Here is an 18,773-nt window from a genome sequence, read left to right on the forward strand (position 1 = left end):
CATCCAAATCTGGGTGGGGAGCAGACCAAATTTGGTGGGCATAGCTCTTACTGTTTAGGCAGAGTTCTTGAACAAATAGATACACACGCACAGACTAATTCTCTCAAATATAGAGTAGATAGGATCAAATTTTTTCATGTTCATTTGAAATTAGAGGCACAAATCAACACACTAAAGTCAAACACTCCCAGGCTTTGAATTCAGATCTATACTTCATCTAATATCTTGCTTTAAGGCCTAACCTGTATTGTAACCAAATTTCTCTATTCCTTTTTGCCAAATTTCTGTACTCTTTTAAAATGGAGTCCTACTATTACTGAGTCTTCAAATATAGCAGCAAAAAGTTCCATGTTTGTTAGCTCTCAATTGCTCTACAGAAGATACTCTGTGTTTATAAGCAGAAAAGTGTCATAATTGCCCACCCTAAGGCTTAACCTGTGGTCTAAAAGTCAAACTGCATTAATTCCAGCTCAGGTATAATCACCACTCTCTCTCTCTCTCTGGAGATCCCTGAAATCGAGTAAGATTTCCCCTTGGACACCTATAATGGATGAGAACAAAGATGAGAAATTAGGCCATGCACATTAGGTCTCTGTCTCCATCGGGCCCAGGCACACCTCTTACGTTGGGGTCTCTGATCTTCTTCATGAACACAACACTTGATCTCAAAGTGTCAGGACTGTTCTTGATGGTAGTCCTCCAGGTTACCCAATCCTCCACCTGTCTCTTCTAGGGGTTAGCGTCAATGTCACACTTTTCCAAGGTGTTCTTAAGGATGTCTCTGTAGCGCTTCCTCTGCCCGTCAAAAAACCTCACCCTGGTCCTTAGCTGAGCGTAGAAAATCTGTTTAGGCAAACGTGTGTCAGGAAACCTGACCATGTGACCAGACCATCGTAGCTGCCTGCGGGCAAGTATTGCCTCAGTGCTGCAGGAATCAGTCTCTGCGAGGACACTAATGTTAGTCTGTCTATCCTGCTCCGTGATGCTTAATATTCTCTTCAGGTACCCTTGGTGGAATTTCCCCAGATCTTTAACACAACATCTAAAGGGAGTCCAGGCTTCAGCTGCGTACAGCAATGTTGGGATGTCTACAGCATTGTAGACATCAATCTTCATTTGTTTCTTGATGTCATGGTCATCCAAGACTCGCCTCTGTAAACGTCCATGTGCCGCACTTTCACTGGCGATTCAGTGGCGGATTGTATCATCATTGTCCAGCAATTACCAGTAAAACCTACCCAACTGGTATGTGTGGGAGGTGTTGCTCAAGTGCAACTGATATATACGATTTTGCATTTGAAATTTAACATAATCAACAGAATGTATAATTAACAACCAGGAGAGAGAGACTGCCTCACTTTCCCATAGCTTTTTTGACTTTGTTCTGCAATGCTAAAAGTAGTATTTATGAGTCTCAAGGGGGTAGCTGTGTTAGTCTGTAACTTTAAAGAAACAACAAGTAGCCCTGTAGCCTCACACACACACACACACACACACACACACACACACACACACACACACACACACACACAGTATCATGAGCTTTCATGGGCAAACCCCACTTTCTCAATTTCACCAAAAGAGGGTATCAAGTTAGTGTGACAGGTTTTATTTCCATAAACCCTTGTTAATTTGCATGAATTACATTCTTATTGATCAAGTAATTAAATTCTAGATTCTTATTAATCAAGTCCCATATCACTGCTTCATTGTCTTCCCTGGGATCAATGTCAGGCTTATAATTTCCAGAGTCATTGTGTTTTACCTTTTAAAAAAACAAAATAACATTAGCCGTCTTCCAGCCTTTTGGAACTTCTTAAGTGCTCCAAATCTTATTGAAAATCAATATTTATAATCCAGTCAGCTCCTCAGCCATCTCCTTTAAGTAAGTTACTCCTCAGCCGTCTCGTGGACGTAAGTTATCTTAACCTGCTTATTTAAAAATGTCTCACTTAGCTTCTGTCAAAAAGATAGAGATGCAGCCATGTTAGTCTGGTCTAGCTGAAACAAAAGACAGAATTATGTAGCACTTTAAAGTCCTTAAAGTGCTACATAATTCTGTCTTTTGTTTTAGCTTCTGTCAAACACCCTCCTGAGATACTGGCCATAGATTTCTCATTATATGTTTTTGCTTTCCTTATCAGTTTTCTGTAGTTCCTAACTTCTGATCAATATTGATTATTAGCAAATTCCTATTTATTTTCTTGTTCTCACCCAGTTTCTGATCTATTGCAGAACTTTGCCCCTCACTCCAGAACTGCTAGGTTTTTTTAAGTAGTCTCTTGTGAATGGCCCTTTGAAAGTTGTGATAAATTGTCAACTGGTTTTCCTTTATGTTCTATTTTATTGATAGGCCAAATGGGAATACATGTACCTCTAAGTAGTTCATGGAGCAGATGTTTCTTTCCAGGCTATTTCCTCAAATGTGATCTATCCTGATACATGTGCCATCTGCAAAGCAGTTGGGGTGAGGGGGGATGCCTCTCAATGTCACTGAAGGTGAAGCCATTGTTCTTCTTTTTCACTACATTGCATTTTGTCCTTTATTTCATCTTCTAAATTGTTTTGTAAACTAGACCACGTGTACAGGTTTGTACCATTTTAGCCTGTGACTTTAAAAAGGTACAATAGTGATGATACAGAGTTCAGTGTTGCAAGCTGAGTGGCCTGGTAATGTATAAAATTTTAACAGATCCTTTATAGGGAGAATTCTTTCCTTGTTGCATGCAAAAATACCAGATGCCACTTGTTCATGGGGGAGGGGTGTCTAGTCTACAGGGCTTTTTCTAAAAAAGTGACCTTTTTTTGAAAAAACTTCACCTGCATCTACACTGCTGCCATGTTCTTTTGAAAAAAGGTGTTATTGAACGCAAACAGTGCTTTTTCGAAAGAGCATCCAGACTGCCAAGGTGCTCTCTTTCGAAAAAGCGGCTCTCTTTTTCGAAAATACTGGTTGCTGTCTAGACGATCTCTTTAAAATTGATTCAATTGCAAGCCACTTCATACATCTCAAGTGCTGGACACAGCAGAGAAAGTTTGTCTGCTTGCTTCTGTAAAATCAACTCCCCACTTGTGGCTGTGCCATACACAAGGCTGATCTGTAATTTCACACACCAAGAAGTGTCTGCATTTATTATAACATATCCCCATTATATTCAGACACACTATCAAGCTCCAGATGTAAGATTGCTCTATCGTTTCAAATCTGAGAAAGGTCTGTGTTTCTTCATGGGAAGAGATCCCTTCCTCTCTCTCTGGGTATGTCTACACTACAAAGTTAGTTCGAACTAATGGACGTTAGTTCGAACTAACTTTCATAGGCGCTACACTAGCGCTCCGTTAGTTCGAATTTAATTCGAACTAACGGAGCGCTTAGTTCGAACTAGGTAATCCTCATTCCACGAGGATTAAGCCTACTTCGAACTAGCTAGTTCGAATTAAGGGGTGTGTAGCCCCTTAATTCGAACTAGTGGGAGGCTAGCCCTCCCCAGGTTTCCCTGGTGGCCACTCTGGCCAACATCAGGGAAACTCTACTGCCCCCCTCCCGGCCCCGGACCCCTTAAAGGGGCATGGGCTGGCTACGGTGCCCGTGCCAGGTGCAAGCCTGCCAGCACCCAGCCAGCAGACCCTGCACCTGGCACGGATCGAGCCACCCACCCGATGCCCCCCAGCCCTCCCCCTCTTCCCGGGACCAGGCTGGCGGCTCCCGGGAGCTTGCCCGGGACCGCAAGAGGCGGGCACCCGCCTGGGCTAGTGTGGACATCGTGGACCTCGTCCACGATCTCCGCACTAGGCACAGGAAAGTGGCCAGCTTGGGCAGGATAGCTGCCAGCCTGGCCACTCAGGAGCAGGTGTGCAAGAGAATCAAGGGGGTCCACTGAGACCCCCGACCCTGAGCCCTGAGCTTACAATGGCCGTCCTGGGTCAGACCAAAGGTCCATGTATCCCAGTAGCCTGTCTGCCGACAGCGGCCAACCCTAGGGACCCTGGAGGGGATGGACCGAAGACAGTGACCAAGCCATTTGTCTCGTGCCATCCCTCTCCAGCCTTCCACAAACCTTGGGTAGGGACACCACTCCTACCCCCTGGCTAATACCACTCCATGGACCCAACCTCCATGAATTGATCTCACTTCCCTTTAAACTCTGTTCCAGTTCTAGCCTTCACAGCCTCCTGCAGCAAGAAGTTCCACAGGTTGACTCTTTGCTTTGTGAAGAAGAACTTTCTGTTACTAGTTTGAAGCCTGCTACCCATTCCTTTCCTTTGGTGTCCTCTAGTCTTTCTTTATGGGAACTAATGAAGAACTTTTCTGTATGCACCGTCTCCACCCAACTCCTGCTTTTAGAGACCTCTATCCTGTCCCCCCTCCGTCTCCTCTTTTCTAAGCTGAAAAGTCCCAGTCTCTTTAGCCTCTCTTCATATGGGACCTGTTCCCAACCCCTGATCATTTTAGTTGCCCTCCCCTCTCCCAGCCTCTCTCTTCCCCTCTCCCACCTCCTTTTCCCAGTCTCCCCCAGTTTTGTTCAATAAAGACAGATTCCATTTTGGAAGACACGTTATCTTTATTTTGTACATCAAGAAGAGGGGCTAGGGAAGGGTAAGTGGAAGGAGGTGAGGGAGGAATGGGGTACGAGCCCCCGATGGGGAGGACTGGGCTGGCTCTGCGGGCTTCTGGGGGTGGAAGCTCTCCTGCAGCCCCCCAATTGCCCCGTCTCCCCAGATGGCAGCCTGCGGCAAGTGCAGCCAGGCTGATGGCCGAGTGGTGTGATGTGCCCAGTGTGGGCACTCAGGGCACTCCAAGCCAGGACTGCTTTGCAAGCGGGGCACCCCTGAGAACTGTCTGTCCGGGGTGGGGGTCGGGACCCTTTAAGCACAGCCCTCGGCTAGCCTGAGACAGGATCTCCACGCTCTAAGTCCTCCTCTGATGCCCTGCCGGCACTGCTTCCGGCCATCCTTAACCCCGCTTCAGGGTCCACTTAATGTGGACGCGCTAGTTCGAATTAGCAAAACGCTAATTCGAACTAGTTTTTAGTTCTAGATGCGTTAGTTCGAATTAGCTTAGTTCGAATTAACTAATTCGAACTAAGTTAGTTCGAATTAGCGCTGTAGTGTAGACATACCCTCTCTCATTTAACTTATCTTTTAACTGAAAACTCTCCTCTTTCTCTGTGCTACATAGTTCTGCATATTGCCAGCAAATGCATTGTGTGCAAATGAAATTTACATCTCGATAGATTTTAAGGGAAACCCACACATCCTATACAGTGCTTTGGCAGCCTTTTAATATAGGCTTTCAGACTTTATGACCCACTGTTCTTGTGCATCTCTTCTGTAAAATTTAAGCATTCCCTATGAATTTGTATCTATACTGAAATATTTTGTTACAAATCAAGAGCCAGATTCTACTCTAGTAATGTTATGTTAAGTCCAAAGTAATTCTATTGACTTAAACCTGATCTGCAACTACCCAGTGTTTTGGTGAACTCTGTGCTATTGTAGAAGATACTTGATAAATTTCCCCCTTGTAGGTTGAGGGCCCAAAATGGGTAGCATTTTTTTCCTGATCACTCATTATCTTTTGGATCACAGTAATGCGAAATCTTTTTTGCCTCATGAATGCCTTCCAAATTAACTTGTCCTGACTATAAACTGCTCGTGCCATTAGTGGGATTTCATAATTAACACTGCAGAGCTAGACAGATTTTTACAAGCCTTTAGGAAGATAGACTGTCCCCTCATGTCCTTAATGTATTGATTCCCTACTTTGGGGGTGATTAGTGAGACTATTCAGGGATATTCTATAGCACCCTCTGCCCAAAAATTTCTCCAGAGCTCCATTTACCATTAAGCCTCCTAATAGGCAGATGGTTCCCATCTGCAGGCTGAATCTAGTGTTGCTAGGTTTGATAAATCCTCCTTTGGAACCTGTGTAAGCACTCTCACAAGTTTTTAACCCTGGAGACTGTTTCAAATAGCAAGTGCCTGTGCTTTAGGGTTTATCTGCATGGGAAGTTAAAAGAAAGGTAACTGAATTAACTAAAACAAAAGACAGGACTATGTAGCACTTTAAAGACTAACAAGATGGTTTATTAGGTGATGAGCTTTCGTGGTCCAGACCCAATGCTCATCACCTAATAAACCATCTTGTTAGTCTTTAAAGTGCTACATAGTCCTGTCTTTTGTTTCAGCTACACCAGACTAACAAGGCTACTTTTCTATCACTATTCTGAATTAACTAAAAGTGTGAATTTGATGTGGATTAGTTAAACCGCATTAAACCTCTACCTGAACACCTACATTCAGTGTAAAGGTGGTCTTAATTTGGTTTAGTTTAATTTGCATCCAAAGTGAATTAAATTAAAGAAAATTATGGATAATTTAATTCCAATTAATAGCATCTGCACAAAGATTGAATGCAGTTTAACTAACCCACTTCAAATTCACACCTGTACCATCAGCTGACAACATACCATGTACTCAGGGCCGGCTCTAGGAACCAGCAAATCAAGCACATGCTTGGGGTGATACATTGCCAGAGGCGGCATTTCCAGATAAGCAGCTACCCCCGGCAATGCCCGGCTCCGCCCCGGCCCGCCCCGCCGATTTTAAAGGGCAGCGGGAGACGCCACTACCCACTGCATAGCACTGGCACCATGCATGCCTGGAGCCTGCTGGCCGCCCACTGCCTCCTGCTGCTGCCTGGCTCCGTCGCCTACTTTGGGTCAGCCCTGCTCGTGGGGGACAGGGGCAGGTTTGTGGGGGGATGGCCCTGGTGCAGGAAGTGCAGTCTCCCCTCCGGCCAGGGCCATGGTGGCTGCAGGGGGGCTGGGCACCCGCCGGGGCCCCTGCGCCCTGGGTATGGCCACACGGAACGTGCTGGACGAGGCCCTGCAGGCGCTGGAGAAACTGCAGGTACTGGTGGAGCAGCCGGGCCTAGGGCTGAGGAACAGCCCCCGCACCTGCCCTAGCTCCTGCTCCAGACACGCCAGCACCTGCTTTTGAATTTTTATACGATTTTTATATGATATTAGAAATATTAAAAATCGGTTTTCTAAAGAAGACCTCATGAAGCACTGCCAGGACCTACATTTAGCACTCAGAACTGATAACGCTGCTGACATTGATGGAGTAGAATTGTATGATGAATTAATAGCTTTATCTGAGCTAATAAGTCCTAAAACTTCTCCTCTAAAAGTATTAGAATTTATAGCAAGAAATGATTTTTTCACTCCAAACACTGCTATAGCATTACGCATTCTTTTAACATTACCAGTATCAGTGGTTTCTGGTGAGCGCAGTTTCTCAAAACTGAAATTACAAAAAAATTATTTGAGGTCCACCATGTCTCAAAATCGTTTGACAGGGCTCGCATTAATTTCAATTGAAAGTACCATTGCAAAAAAATTTAGATTTTACTGAATTATTAAAAGGCTACACAAGTATAAAAACCAGAAAAATTCAGTTCATATAAAGTCTTTGAATTTATGAGAAACTGGGCGCACCGGAAGACACTGACTTTTTCATTACAGTGTATAGTTGAACCCAAATTGTTTGTAATAGTGATTTTGTTAAAATTAATTGAGTACACTAGTAGGAAATTGTTTTATTTCACTAACTACACATTTTCTGTTTTCATTTTTTTAAATTTTAAACAGTCAAAACAAAACAAAAACATTGCAAAGTGCAAACACATGTAAAGCCAACAAAAAAGGGGGAGGAGGAAAAAAATGTTTTGCTTGGGGTGGCAAAAAACCTAGAGCCGGCCCTGACCATACTGTCCCTCGATGTACAGGCATCAAGCATTTACATACTTCTCTGTTTCCTGATTTGTTCTTGTTGTTTGTTTTTAATTTGACTGTCATGGAATTTACTTTACTTTTCAGGATGGATGTCTTGGTTTGGAAACAGCATTGTGATTTTTGTACTATATAAGCAGAGAGCTGTCCTGCAGCCCACAGATTATCTCACATTTAATCTGGCCATATCAGATGCTAGTGTTTCTGTGTTTGGTTATTCACGAGGGATCATTGAAATCTTCAATGTCTTTAGAGATGATGGATTTCTCATCACATCGATATGGACATGCCAGGTAAGAATGCATTCTGTGATGAAATATTGACTTAGACAAAATAAGTAGTGCTATTTCTGCATGTGTGCTGTATATAAATAACCAGTCAGAGTTATGAGAGTGAAAATTAGTGATGAATGATTTTCCAATGGACTGTAGTTCTGATTTGTTTCAGAAATGCATCCAAATATGTAGGTGCTTGTCTAGCTAAACCAACCTTGGACCAGTTCACGGAAAGCCCTTTATACAATAGGTTCCTGATACTACACTTAAAGTTGTTCTGCTCCTTGCAGGAGAACGCCATAGATCCATTGGTAATTGTTATTACTTGAATCACAGTAGTAGTGACTAGTGGCCTCAGCAAGGATCTGTGCCCTATTGTATTAGACACTGTTTACACATACAATGAAAATGTGATCCCTGCCCCAGAAAGCTAACAATCAATGCATAACCTTTCCAATATCTTAGGAGGTATTCAAGAGGGTTTGCATATTACCACCCAATGCCTTTTGTTATTGTAAATATTTGTAAAACCCCATGTTTATATTGTTAATCTATTATCCTTTAATATGGTACAGTGCCAAGTTTACTGAGGAGGTTGGGTAGGAAGTGCTCCAGCTGCAACTTCATTTCCTAGATGTCTTTGTTCCCTTTCCAGTCTGATATTTTGACTATGAGGTTGGTGTGGAAAAAAATCTTAACAATTATTGATGGTCTCTTTCTAGTAGTAACCATTGGTAAGATGTCCTTGCTGATTTTTAGAACTATCAGCAGCCTTCAACACCATTGGCCACGAGTTTTTATTTACTCACCCATGAGACTTTACTGGAGTGGCTGGAATAGCCCTTTTACAGTGTTTATTGTTCTCTGAGAGATGCCAAATAATGGTAATGAGTACCTTTCTTCTTCACATAGAGCTCTCAAACACAAGCTTCCATTTGCTCACAAAAATAGTGATGTATTTTGTGTGATGGCTGCCATTTTTGCCAGCTCAAGAGACCTCCAAAGTTAAAGCATGAGATAAAGATGGCAGTAACAGACTCGTCCTTTGGAAGAGAGATACACACAGTGTAACCAACGGGTTACAGATTTAATGGATTAGAATATGTGGTGGACACACGGCTCTTCATGTGCTTTTCACTGAACCCAGATACTGACACCTCTTTGTTTTCACAATATCTAACAGAAGTACAAAGATAATTAGGAGCCTCTTGTTTTATACTCAGTCCACAGACGATGACTGAACATAAGAACATAAGAACGGTCGTACTGGGTCAGACCAAAGGTCCATCTAGCCCAGTATCCTGTCTACCGACAGTGGCCAGCACCAGGTGCCCCAGAGAGGGTGGACCGAAGACAATGATCAAGCGATTTGTCTCCTGCCATCTCTCTCCAGCCTCTGACAAACCGAGGCCAAGGACCCCATTTTATCCCCTGGCTAATAGCCTTTTATGAAGTTGTGAAGGCATGCTGTCCAGGAGGTATAATGGATCCATTGCTGTTCTTGCATGTCCAGGCAACAGTCATGGCATTTAGTGATATTTTTTTCATTAGGCCTGGCACAGAGTTTTATGGTACTTTTTCTATCATGCTGCTCTTGTCGCAGTATCCGCACCTGTGTATCCTTGAACTACCAGAAACTGGGAGTGGAAGATAGGGCTGATTATTCCTTACACTCCCCTGGAAGTTCTGGTATGGACCACTTTTGGAAACAGAATATTGGGCAGGATGCCAGAGACAAGATACAAGGACCATGATCCTACCCATCAGGGCAGTTTTTATGGCTGTTTTACTGCAGTGTGCTTGACTTTGGGGTACCCTTGAAAAACAGCTGGAAACTTCAGTTTTGCACTATTAGAGAGGAGCAAGTTACATTCTCTTAGGAAAGTCACTAGGGTGTCCCCTCCATTTGGGAGACCAAGGATTCTAACATTGTCCGCTCAAGATTTAATTTTTAATAGTTCTATTTTATTTAGCCATCATTTCACCACTATCAATAATGTTAGAAAGTTCTGCCTGCAGGCTCTGCTTTCTTCCAGCTATCTGAGGTCCTGGCCAGGTTACTCATTAAGGGCTGGTCTATGCTAAAGCTGTAAGTTGACCCAAGTTACACTAATTCAGTGTCTCTCCTGCCAACTTAACTTGCAGTTCTCAGGCAGCTGGAGTATAGATGTTGATAGGAGCGTGCTCTGCCATCGAGTTAACTGGTCTTCACCAGACCTGCTAAATCAATTGCAGAAGTGCACATTTAGCTGTAAGTATAGATACGCCCTAAGACTTTAAAGTTGAACTCAATGCAACACAGGGCATCACTTAGTTAAATGTAGTCTAAAACAAAAATTACTTCTTTTGTTGTTTGAATTCAATAAGGCCTTGACCCAGCAAAGCACTAAACCAGATGCTCAATTTAAGCACATGAGTAGTTCTGCCAAAGCCTATTTGTATCTAAGGGAAAAGCCTATTTGATTAACAGATTTTAAAGCCAGAAGGAACTGTTATGACCTAGTGTAACCTCCTTCATAACAGGACAAACTATTAATGGCTAGATTCCCTCACAGTTGCTCATGGTAAGCAGTACTGTATTCCAACATAGACTGTTTTATAGATAAGGAATCCAAGGCAGACAGAGATCAAGTGACTTGCCCAGGATAAGATGGAGTCCAGGGAAAGGAGCAAAGACAGAATCCTGGCCTTCTAATTCCTGCTCCTATGCTTGACTCACATCACCATCCTTCCTCCCATTTAATGTTAAAGGCGGAGAGGTCTGAGGGGCAAAGGGGGTTATGTGTATGCTTTACTGCTTTACATCAGAATCTTTTATTGATGGATGTTTAGTGTAAATGCTTTCTGGATTTTTCTCCTATCCCTCAATCTAATACATTCTGGGCTCGTCTACACTGGCCCCTTTTCCGGAAGGGGCATGTAAATTTCATGAGTCGTAGTAGGGAAATGCGCGGGGGATTTAAATATCCCCCGCGGCATTTAAATAAAAATGTCCGCCGCTTTTTTCCGGCTTTTAAAAAAGCCGGAAAAGAGCGTCTACACTGGCCCCGATCCTCCGGAAAAAGTGCCCTTTTCTGAAGGATCTTATTTGAAGATAGGAATAAGATCCTCCAGAAAAGGGCACTTTTTCCGGAGGATCGGGGCCAGTGTAGACACTCTTTTCCGGCTTTTTTAAAAGCCGGAAAAAAGCGGCGGACATTTTTATTTAAATGCCGCGGGGGATATTTAAATCCCCCGCGCATTTCCCTACTACGACTCATGAAATTTACATGCCCCTTCCGGAAAAGGGGCCAGTGTAGACGAGCCCTCTGTTTATAAGTTTCTGCTTAGTATTACTGGATCACATAATACCCCTATGTGCAAGCAACTCTGTAGGTGCCACAAAATCACACATAGGTCGTCTTGTATGGTTTTTTCCTGAATTCTCCCGTTAGGAGAAGGGCTCACCACCACCACTTCATCCATAGATGAAACTGGGAGTTTTGATCTGCATGGACTCTGGGTATCCTCCCAGGGAATATCCCTCTTGAAGTCCCTGGACCTCCACATTGATCTTCAAGCCCCTGCATCTCTGCCTTTGCTCCCTGAAAGCACAGTTTCATTGGACTCATGCTGTCATGATTCCAGCTGAAACATGATTTCCCAAGCAGCAGCTGCCTCTAGGACTCAGTCCCACCTCCCTCTGGTTCACCCATGCAGATGAGGGCCTCTCATGAAGACAGAACTAATACTGCCTTTGGCTGTTAACATTCTTCCTGCAATGATTATGTTTGTTTCATCAGGCTCACATCTACTGCACCTTCTTGCCCCTAACTAATTTGTAGATCCCTGAACTCATGGACAATAAAGCAGTCTAATAATTTTAGCCATAGAAAAATGGTGATTCATTACAACTGAAAGTGTTTGTAACTGATTAGGTCTGACAAATCCCCTGATTTAAAAAAAGAAAGGTCGAAATAATTTTTTTTTAAATTGTCTACATGACTTATTGCCACATTTTCAGAATGAAACATTCTAGTATTGTTTAGACAGTCAAACTAATACGACTGAAAAAATGAAACTAAATCAAAACTAAAAGGTTTTGAAATTATGGAGAGGAAAGGTTTCAATTAATCTGAAACAAGACAAAACAAACTGTCTGTTCAGGTCATTATTATTTTTGAGATTTCACCTTTTTGTCCTCATTCAAGATAAGAAACATTTTCTGGGTTGATTTAGTTGGGATTGGTCCTGCCTAGAGCAGGGGGCTGGACTTGATGACCTTCTGAGGTCTTTTCCAGCTCTATGGTTCTATGATTCCAATTCTCAAAATATACTTGATAAATGGGAAAACTGTCTGCCCAGCTTTAATGGAGAGTCTTTTGCAATGTTTGGGGGAAGTAGGGAAAAACTGATATTGTAGATGCCGATTTCCATTCCCCCTCATCCCAGCCTGTTTGCTCCTTGGGAAGGGGAAGATAAGTATATGTAGGGTCCTTGCCACGAGAAGGTGCTTAGGGTATAATCTAGTTTATTAGTGTTTTCATTTATATTTGTGAGAGAGATTATACTTGACATCACAGAGTGCATATTTATGTTCTCAAAAGCCCCTTCTTCCCTTAACTTGTCAGCTTTACTGAAGGGAAGAGGAGAGAATGGTGGCAGCAGTTGAGAGAAGCTATTTTTACAGCTGGTGCCTGTTCCAACTTTTCATACTAAGGGTGCATCTACACTGCACCATTATTCCAGAATAACGGTCGTTATTCCAGAAAAACAATACTAGCATCCACACAGCAATTGCATTATTTCGAAAGAAAATTGGAATAATGGAGGCATTTTTCCAACATTGGTAAACCTCATTCCATGAGGAATAACACCTCTTCCAAAAAAGCTATTTCAGAAGCGGGTGTATGTGGACACTCCACTGCTGCTATGTCAAAAGAGCTTCTCCCCAGAACCATTCTAAGTTATTCCTCCCCAGGGCCTCCTGGGGCTCTAAATTCAGATAGAGCATCCACAATATAGAGAAGTCTCAACATTATTCTGAGGCAGGCTCCCCTAATGTGGATACACTATTTTGAAATAAACGATTCCGGAAGATATCTTCCGGATTAGCTTTTTCCAAAATAAGTTTGCAGTGTAGTTGTACCCTATGTCATAGATTGCCAAGGAGGCAAGCTTTGTTCCTTCTCCACGGGATAGTTAGCTTACCATAAAACTACTGTTCTGACCTTAGCAAAACATTCTCGTTCTCCAAAGTATGTGTCTATGCATGTCAGCAGAATGAGATTTTTATCTAAAGAAAGAAAGAAAGTTGTTTTAGCAAAATTCCTCTATGTTCCTTCTGTGCATTTTCACAGCTGCCCATCTTGGGTATGTTTTCATAGAAATGACAGGAAAATACTTTCATTTATTTTATTTAATGTATGGCTAAGAAGTCACCAATCGGACAAAAAGTTTCACTGATGCTGAAAAAGTCAGACCCAGGTGCAGAATTAAAAGTATTCCTACTGTTGTGCGTGTTCAGAGGAAGGGATAGCAGTGGTATTAGGGAATTAAACATGGATTCAGGAGAACAAAGTTCAATTCCTAGCTTTGTCACAGATTTCCTGCATGAACTTGGGCAAAATCACTATGACTGAAATCCCATCCCCATTGAAATCAGTGGCACTCACAACCCACTGGGAGAGAGAAAGACTAAGTGGATTTAAGCCACCTTCACAGCCTGTGATCTGGATTCTTGAGTGCCTGGGAAAGACCTTGGCATTGCTTAAACAGCCTGATTACCTGTCTATGGTATGGGAGCCTCCAGGGATTTCCCCATGGGCCACAATGCAGCTTGGACTCACTAGTGTGTCATATTGCAACACTGCCCCCATCCACACCCCAACACAACCTCTTCTATGGGGCTTGTGAGAGAGTCCCCAATAGTCAGCTGTTATGTGGAGGATCTGATCTGTAATCGTACTGTGCCCGAGTTGCCTGTCTATAATATGTCAGGTACTAGCACTTCTCTCGCTTGCAGGGATAATGTTGAGGATAAAGTCTTTAACTTTTGCAAGGTGTCCAAATACTATGTTGCTGGAAGCAATGTACGTAAATAGATTTCTGTCTATTTTAAACAAGAAGTTATTTGCAGAGTTTAGATGTCAAGCAAAGTTCTGAATTGTTTGGACCTGTTGCCTTTTCTAAGGAAAAGAACTCTCTGATTTTCATAATGTTGAAATAAATGTGTCTGATAATTCTGGGTGTGAACTCTAGAAGTTACAACTTATTGTTTCACATATATAAATGTGACATCCATATTGTAATTAAGAATGTGTAGCTGCTATATTTTATGTATAGTAATACGTTACCTAACCAGCCACAGGACCAAGACACTGCATTCAGTTACAGATGTATAAATCTAGAAGAGCACCGCTGAAGTCACAGGAGTTAGTCTAGATCTATGCTGGTGTAAATGAAAGAACCACCTGACCCAGCAGGACTTAAGGGCCATATTTTTATTTTATTTATACCTGTCTAAATCTGGAGTAACTCAATTTATACTTCAGTGGAGTTACTCTGGATTAACCACAGTACAACTAGTATATTCTCATGTTCAGTAGGGCTACGTCTACGCTACAAGTTTTCTCAGAAAAAATTAGCATGAGTCACGATCTCATTTGCATATTTTCTGCTGATCCGTTTTTATGCTGATTTTTTTGAGCAAAAACAAACAGTGTGGACGTTTTGCTTGTTTACGTATAAAAACCCCAGTGTAAAAACAGATTGGCATAAAGTATGCAAATGAGATCGTGACTTGTGCAAATGAGTCCTTCATTTGCATATTTTTTGTGGCGAAAACTCTTAGTGTAGATGTAGCCTAGATGTGACATTAATGTTATAAGAAATTATCTTTAAAAAAGGCAAAGGAAGTGAAAAAAAAACATTCTGAACAAAAGTATATCAGGCTGCTACTCTATCCACTGAAATGTCCTTTCCCTCATTACATATGACTAAAATCTTCATAAGTAATCCAAACATTTAAGCATAACTAAAGTTAAATGGAAAAAATACATTTAGGGCCACGTTTCTGCTTCTCTTTTACAAAATGGCAGTTCTAACAGCAGCAATTCAGCTCATAGTTTTGGAAGGGATGAGATATTTACAAATGTTTTGATCGACTTCTGATCTATTTTATGTACGTAATTCTAGAGCAGTTCCACGGTCTGAAAATTCAAAACCTAGTGCAACAAAAATCAGAATTTGGCCTGTTTTCTTGGTGGGATGAATAAACAAATGGCTCTGCGTCAGGGTTGTACACAAACATGTTCTAGGTGACAGATTGTGTAAATATTTCCTTGTAATAAGAACATGTAAATAACTGAGCTAAACAGAATGTATCTTGCACAAAAACGTCTTTTTTCTGTTTATCAAAGAGCTCAGTCAAAAGTGGAAAAACAGAGACATCTCTGAATAAAGTTAGGAACTGTTTGAGCAAGCTCTCACTTGTTTGGTGATAAACAAGATATATCAGATGATGGAAAGTATGCCTTTTTCAGTGGAGGTTTCTCTGCAGGTCAGCTTTAAAGAGAGTCTGACTCTTATTCCTTTTCTTAAATCTGAAAAACAGAATTCAGTGAAAACAAGGAAACAAGAAAATAAGTGTTAACATATTTCTTAATTTATGGACATAGCCTGCCACTGGTTTTTGTATAGAAGCTACTGTTAATATCTGTGGGGGTTGTGTAAAAAGAATAGTGGTGCTATGTGTATTGATGCACATTTAAAACTCATTTTAAAATATTCAGTCTTTCATTATTATAATAATACTATTATGTAATGCCGAACCTTCCTATGCATCTTAGAATTCAAACAATATTGGAATTGACTGTCTCACCCCCAACTGCTAGCCTTAGAACTGAAATCTTCATCTTAGTTTTTACCCACCTGGTAGATTAAAGTATTCTCCAATAGGTTTTTGTGTATCGCCTTTTCAGATATCTGATTTGTATCCATTAATTCTTTTCTGCAGAGACTGTCCAGTTCGGCCAATATACATGGCAGTGGGCCATTGCTGGCATTTGATGGCATAGATCGGTGCTTCTCAACCTTTCCTTGTAAAGTACCCCATTTAAAAAAAATTATAAATACACCCAGTACCTACAGTTTTCAGCCACACACAATTTTTTTCTACCATTGCAACACATTTATTTAAACAACTTAATCGTAGCCGGGCGGGCAATGAAATTTTGAGGTATAAAAAGTACAAAAATAATAAAGCGCTGTAAAACTTAAAAATAAAATTCAGTTTTCTCCAAATTTCAGTGGTGTTGATGTATCCCCCAGACTTTTCTCGAATACTCCTAAGGGTACTTGTACCACTGGTTGAGAAACACTGGCATAGATCACATTAGTGGATGTTCAGTTCAGTTAAAAGAGCCTCTGATTTTGTGGCAGATTTGGTTGGGTACAGGGATGAAATCGCTTGTGTAGATGTGTGGGAAGAGTTGGCACTTGGGCTGATTGCAGGGGTGGGTTCCCGGGTAATTATGATGGAGATGTGTTGCGTGGTTACTGGAAAGAATTTGTTTGAGGCAAGGTCGCTGTCTGTAAGCGAGGATTGGCTTTTCCCCCAAAGCCTGTGAGAGTGAGGGGTCATTTTCCAGGATAGGTTGTAAATTGTTGATAATGTGGGTGTGTCTTAATTTTTTTCTCCTTTCCCCCTCCTTTTTTCTCTCTTTTTTCCCTCCCGCCACCTTATTTATTCTTGGATCTGGACTTCTAATACTCCTGTCATCTGAAGAAATGGGTTGCGCCCATGAACGCTCATGATGCCATCTACATGTTTTGTTAATCTTTAAGATGTTACTAGTCTATTTGTTGCCTTTAAGAACTGCACCACATAGAAAAAAAATTAAGAATGCCTCTGTATTAATGTATTATTTTTATCTTTCTGACATGAAACCCTTCTGAGCCTTGTGTGGGGTTTTAGATGCTGCTTGTAATTAGTAGAACTGGGAGCACTGGCTGTTGAGAAACAGGAAGAAGAGGGGGAGAAGATTAGCCAGGGCTGAGTGAGAGCTACAGAGGGGTGCAGCAGCTTTGTAAAGAGGTTTCACTTTTGGCAAATAAAGTCCTGTTGAAGTTTATTAGGACCTTGCTTGTGTGAAAGTAGAAAGAATTATACTGTAAGAGAAAGATGAATTATGCTGTAATAATTGAATAAGCTGAAGGAATAGTGTTTGTCTCTGAACAGGAAGAAGAAAAGTATGTTAATGTTGTTTGTAGGTATGCAGATCAGGGTGCTAGCCCGGTGGGCCAGGGTTAATAGGAAAAGGAACATTAGGTGTTAGGGAGAAAGCAATTGAGATAACCAAGGTGATATGGACAGGAGATTGCTGTGTGCTTGATGTGGAAATGAAGATACTTGACTAGCCTCACACTAATCCTGTGAAGTTTTGCCCCTCTTTTAATCCTGTTAATTTTGGCTTTCTTTTGACTGTATAAAGCAAGGGGTTTGAACCTTGTATGGCACCCACATTTTCTGGGTGCATTTAGCAGAGCGGCTTTGCTAATAAACAGAGCGGACTGACAAATCTGTGAGTCCTGTCTGACTTTGACACTTGCATGATACAACACCTTGCAAAGACTAAAGCAGATAGGTAACAGGAAAAAATAAAGCTAAAGCAACCTAACACATACCACAGTTACGATGGTGCTTAGTTAAGCTGTACAGGGCCTGGGACAACATTTTAAAGCCTCACCACCTTATTTGAGCTTTTAATAAGCAATCCAGTCTTCTCTTCCTCCCACATTTTTTTGTCCATTGTGTTCGACATCCCTAGAGGTTTACATTGGCTCATTGAATTAGTTTGATTTTAAAATATTTTACATTTTCATAATAGCTCTCTAACCAAGATAAGGTTTTGGTTCTCCTCCTTTCCTGTATGCTCCCAGGAGCAGTGACTGAAGCAGTTCAGGCATATGACTGAGGAATTAAGGCACAAACAATGGGTAGAAGAGGCCAACACCAGGTTTCAAGGATTTCCTTTTTAACTGTGTGGTTCCTTAGTTGCTTAGGAAAATGGTGCACAGGATCTCTATATACCTCAGTCTCAACTGCCACTTACTCTCTGTCAACCTCACTGTCCTCATTGGGACTCATAAACATTTCAGTAAGTATGGCTACACTGTGGCGGGGAGGAGTTTCGCAGAAGGTATACAAATTGCGCTCACATTTGCAAATCTTCTTCCATTGCTTTTTTTTTTCCTGAAGAGGATTTTCTGATATTTGGCCCATTCACATGGGGCCAAAGGTCAGAAAAAACCCTCTTTCAGAAGCCCCCTTATTCCTCGTAAAATGAGGTATACAGGGGGCTTCCAAAAGAGAGGGTTTTTCTGACATTTGGCCCCATGTAGAGGAGCCAAATATTGGAAAATCCTCTTCTGGAAAAAAAACGGAAGAAGATATGAAAATGCGAGTGAAATTTGCATCCCTTCTTTGAAACATGCCCTCTCCCTGCAGTGTAACCGTACCCTAAGAGTCTTTGCATGTAGCTCAGCTTGCAGAAAAAGGATCCTAATCACAAACTGTGATTAGCAACTGTTTCTAAATGTGAAGCCACATGGTACAAACAGATATTGCTGAATGTCTATTATTGAAAAAACAGACCCGAGGCTCAACTCCAGAGACCTGGTGTAACCACCACCACCAAGGCGGATTTGAACCTGGGACCTT

General features: G+C 41.8%; 1 protein-coding gene across 1 annotated transcript in view; it reads left to right on the forward strand.

Annotated features, from left to right (window-relative positions):
- Positions 1-18,773, forward strand: part of LOC102447773 (visual pigment-like receptor peropsin) — a 50,329-nt gene that overhangs the window by 3,358 nt on the left and 28,198 nt on the right. Inside the window, exon 2 of the mRNA XM_006131291.4 lies at positions 7,884-8,089. Within this exon, the coding sequence (XP_006131353.1) occupies positions 7,884-8,089 (206 nt within the window). The remainder of the gene's footprint in view (positions 1-7,883; positions 8,090-18,773) is intronic.

This window comes from Pelodiscus sinensis, chromosome 3, assembly GCF_049634645.1.
Source record: "Pelodiscus sinensis isolate JC-2024 chromosome 3, ASM4963464v1, whole genome shotgun sequence".
Taxonomy (NCBI): domain Eukaryota; kingdom Metazoa; phylum Chordata; order Testudines; family Trionychidae; genus Pelodiscus; species Pelodiscus sinensis.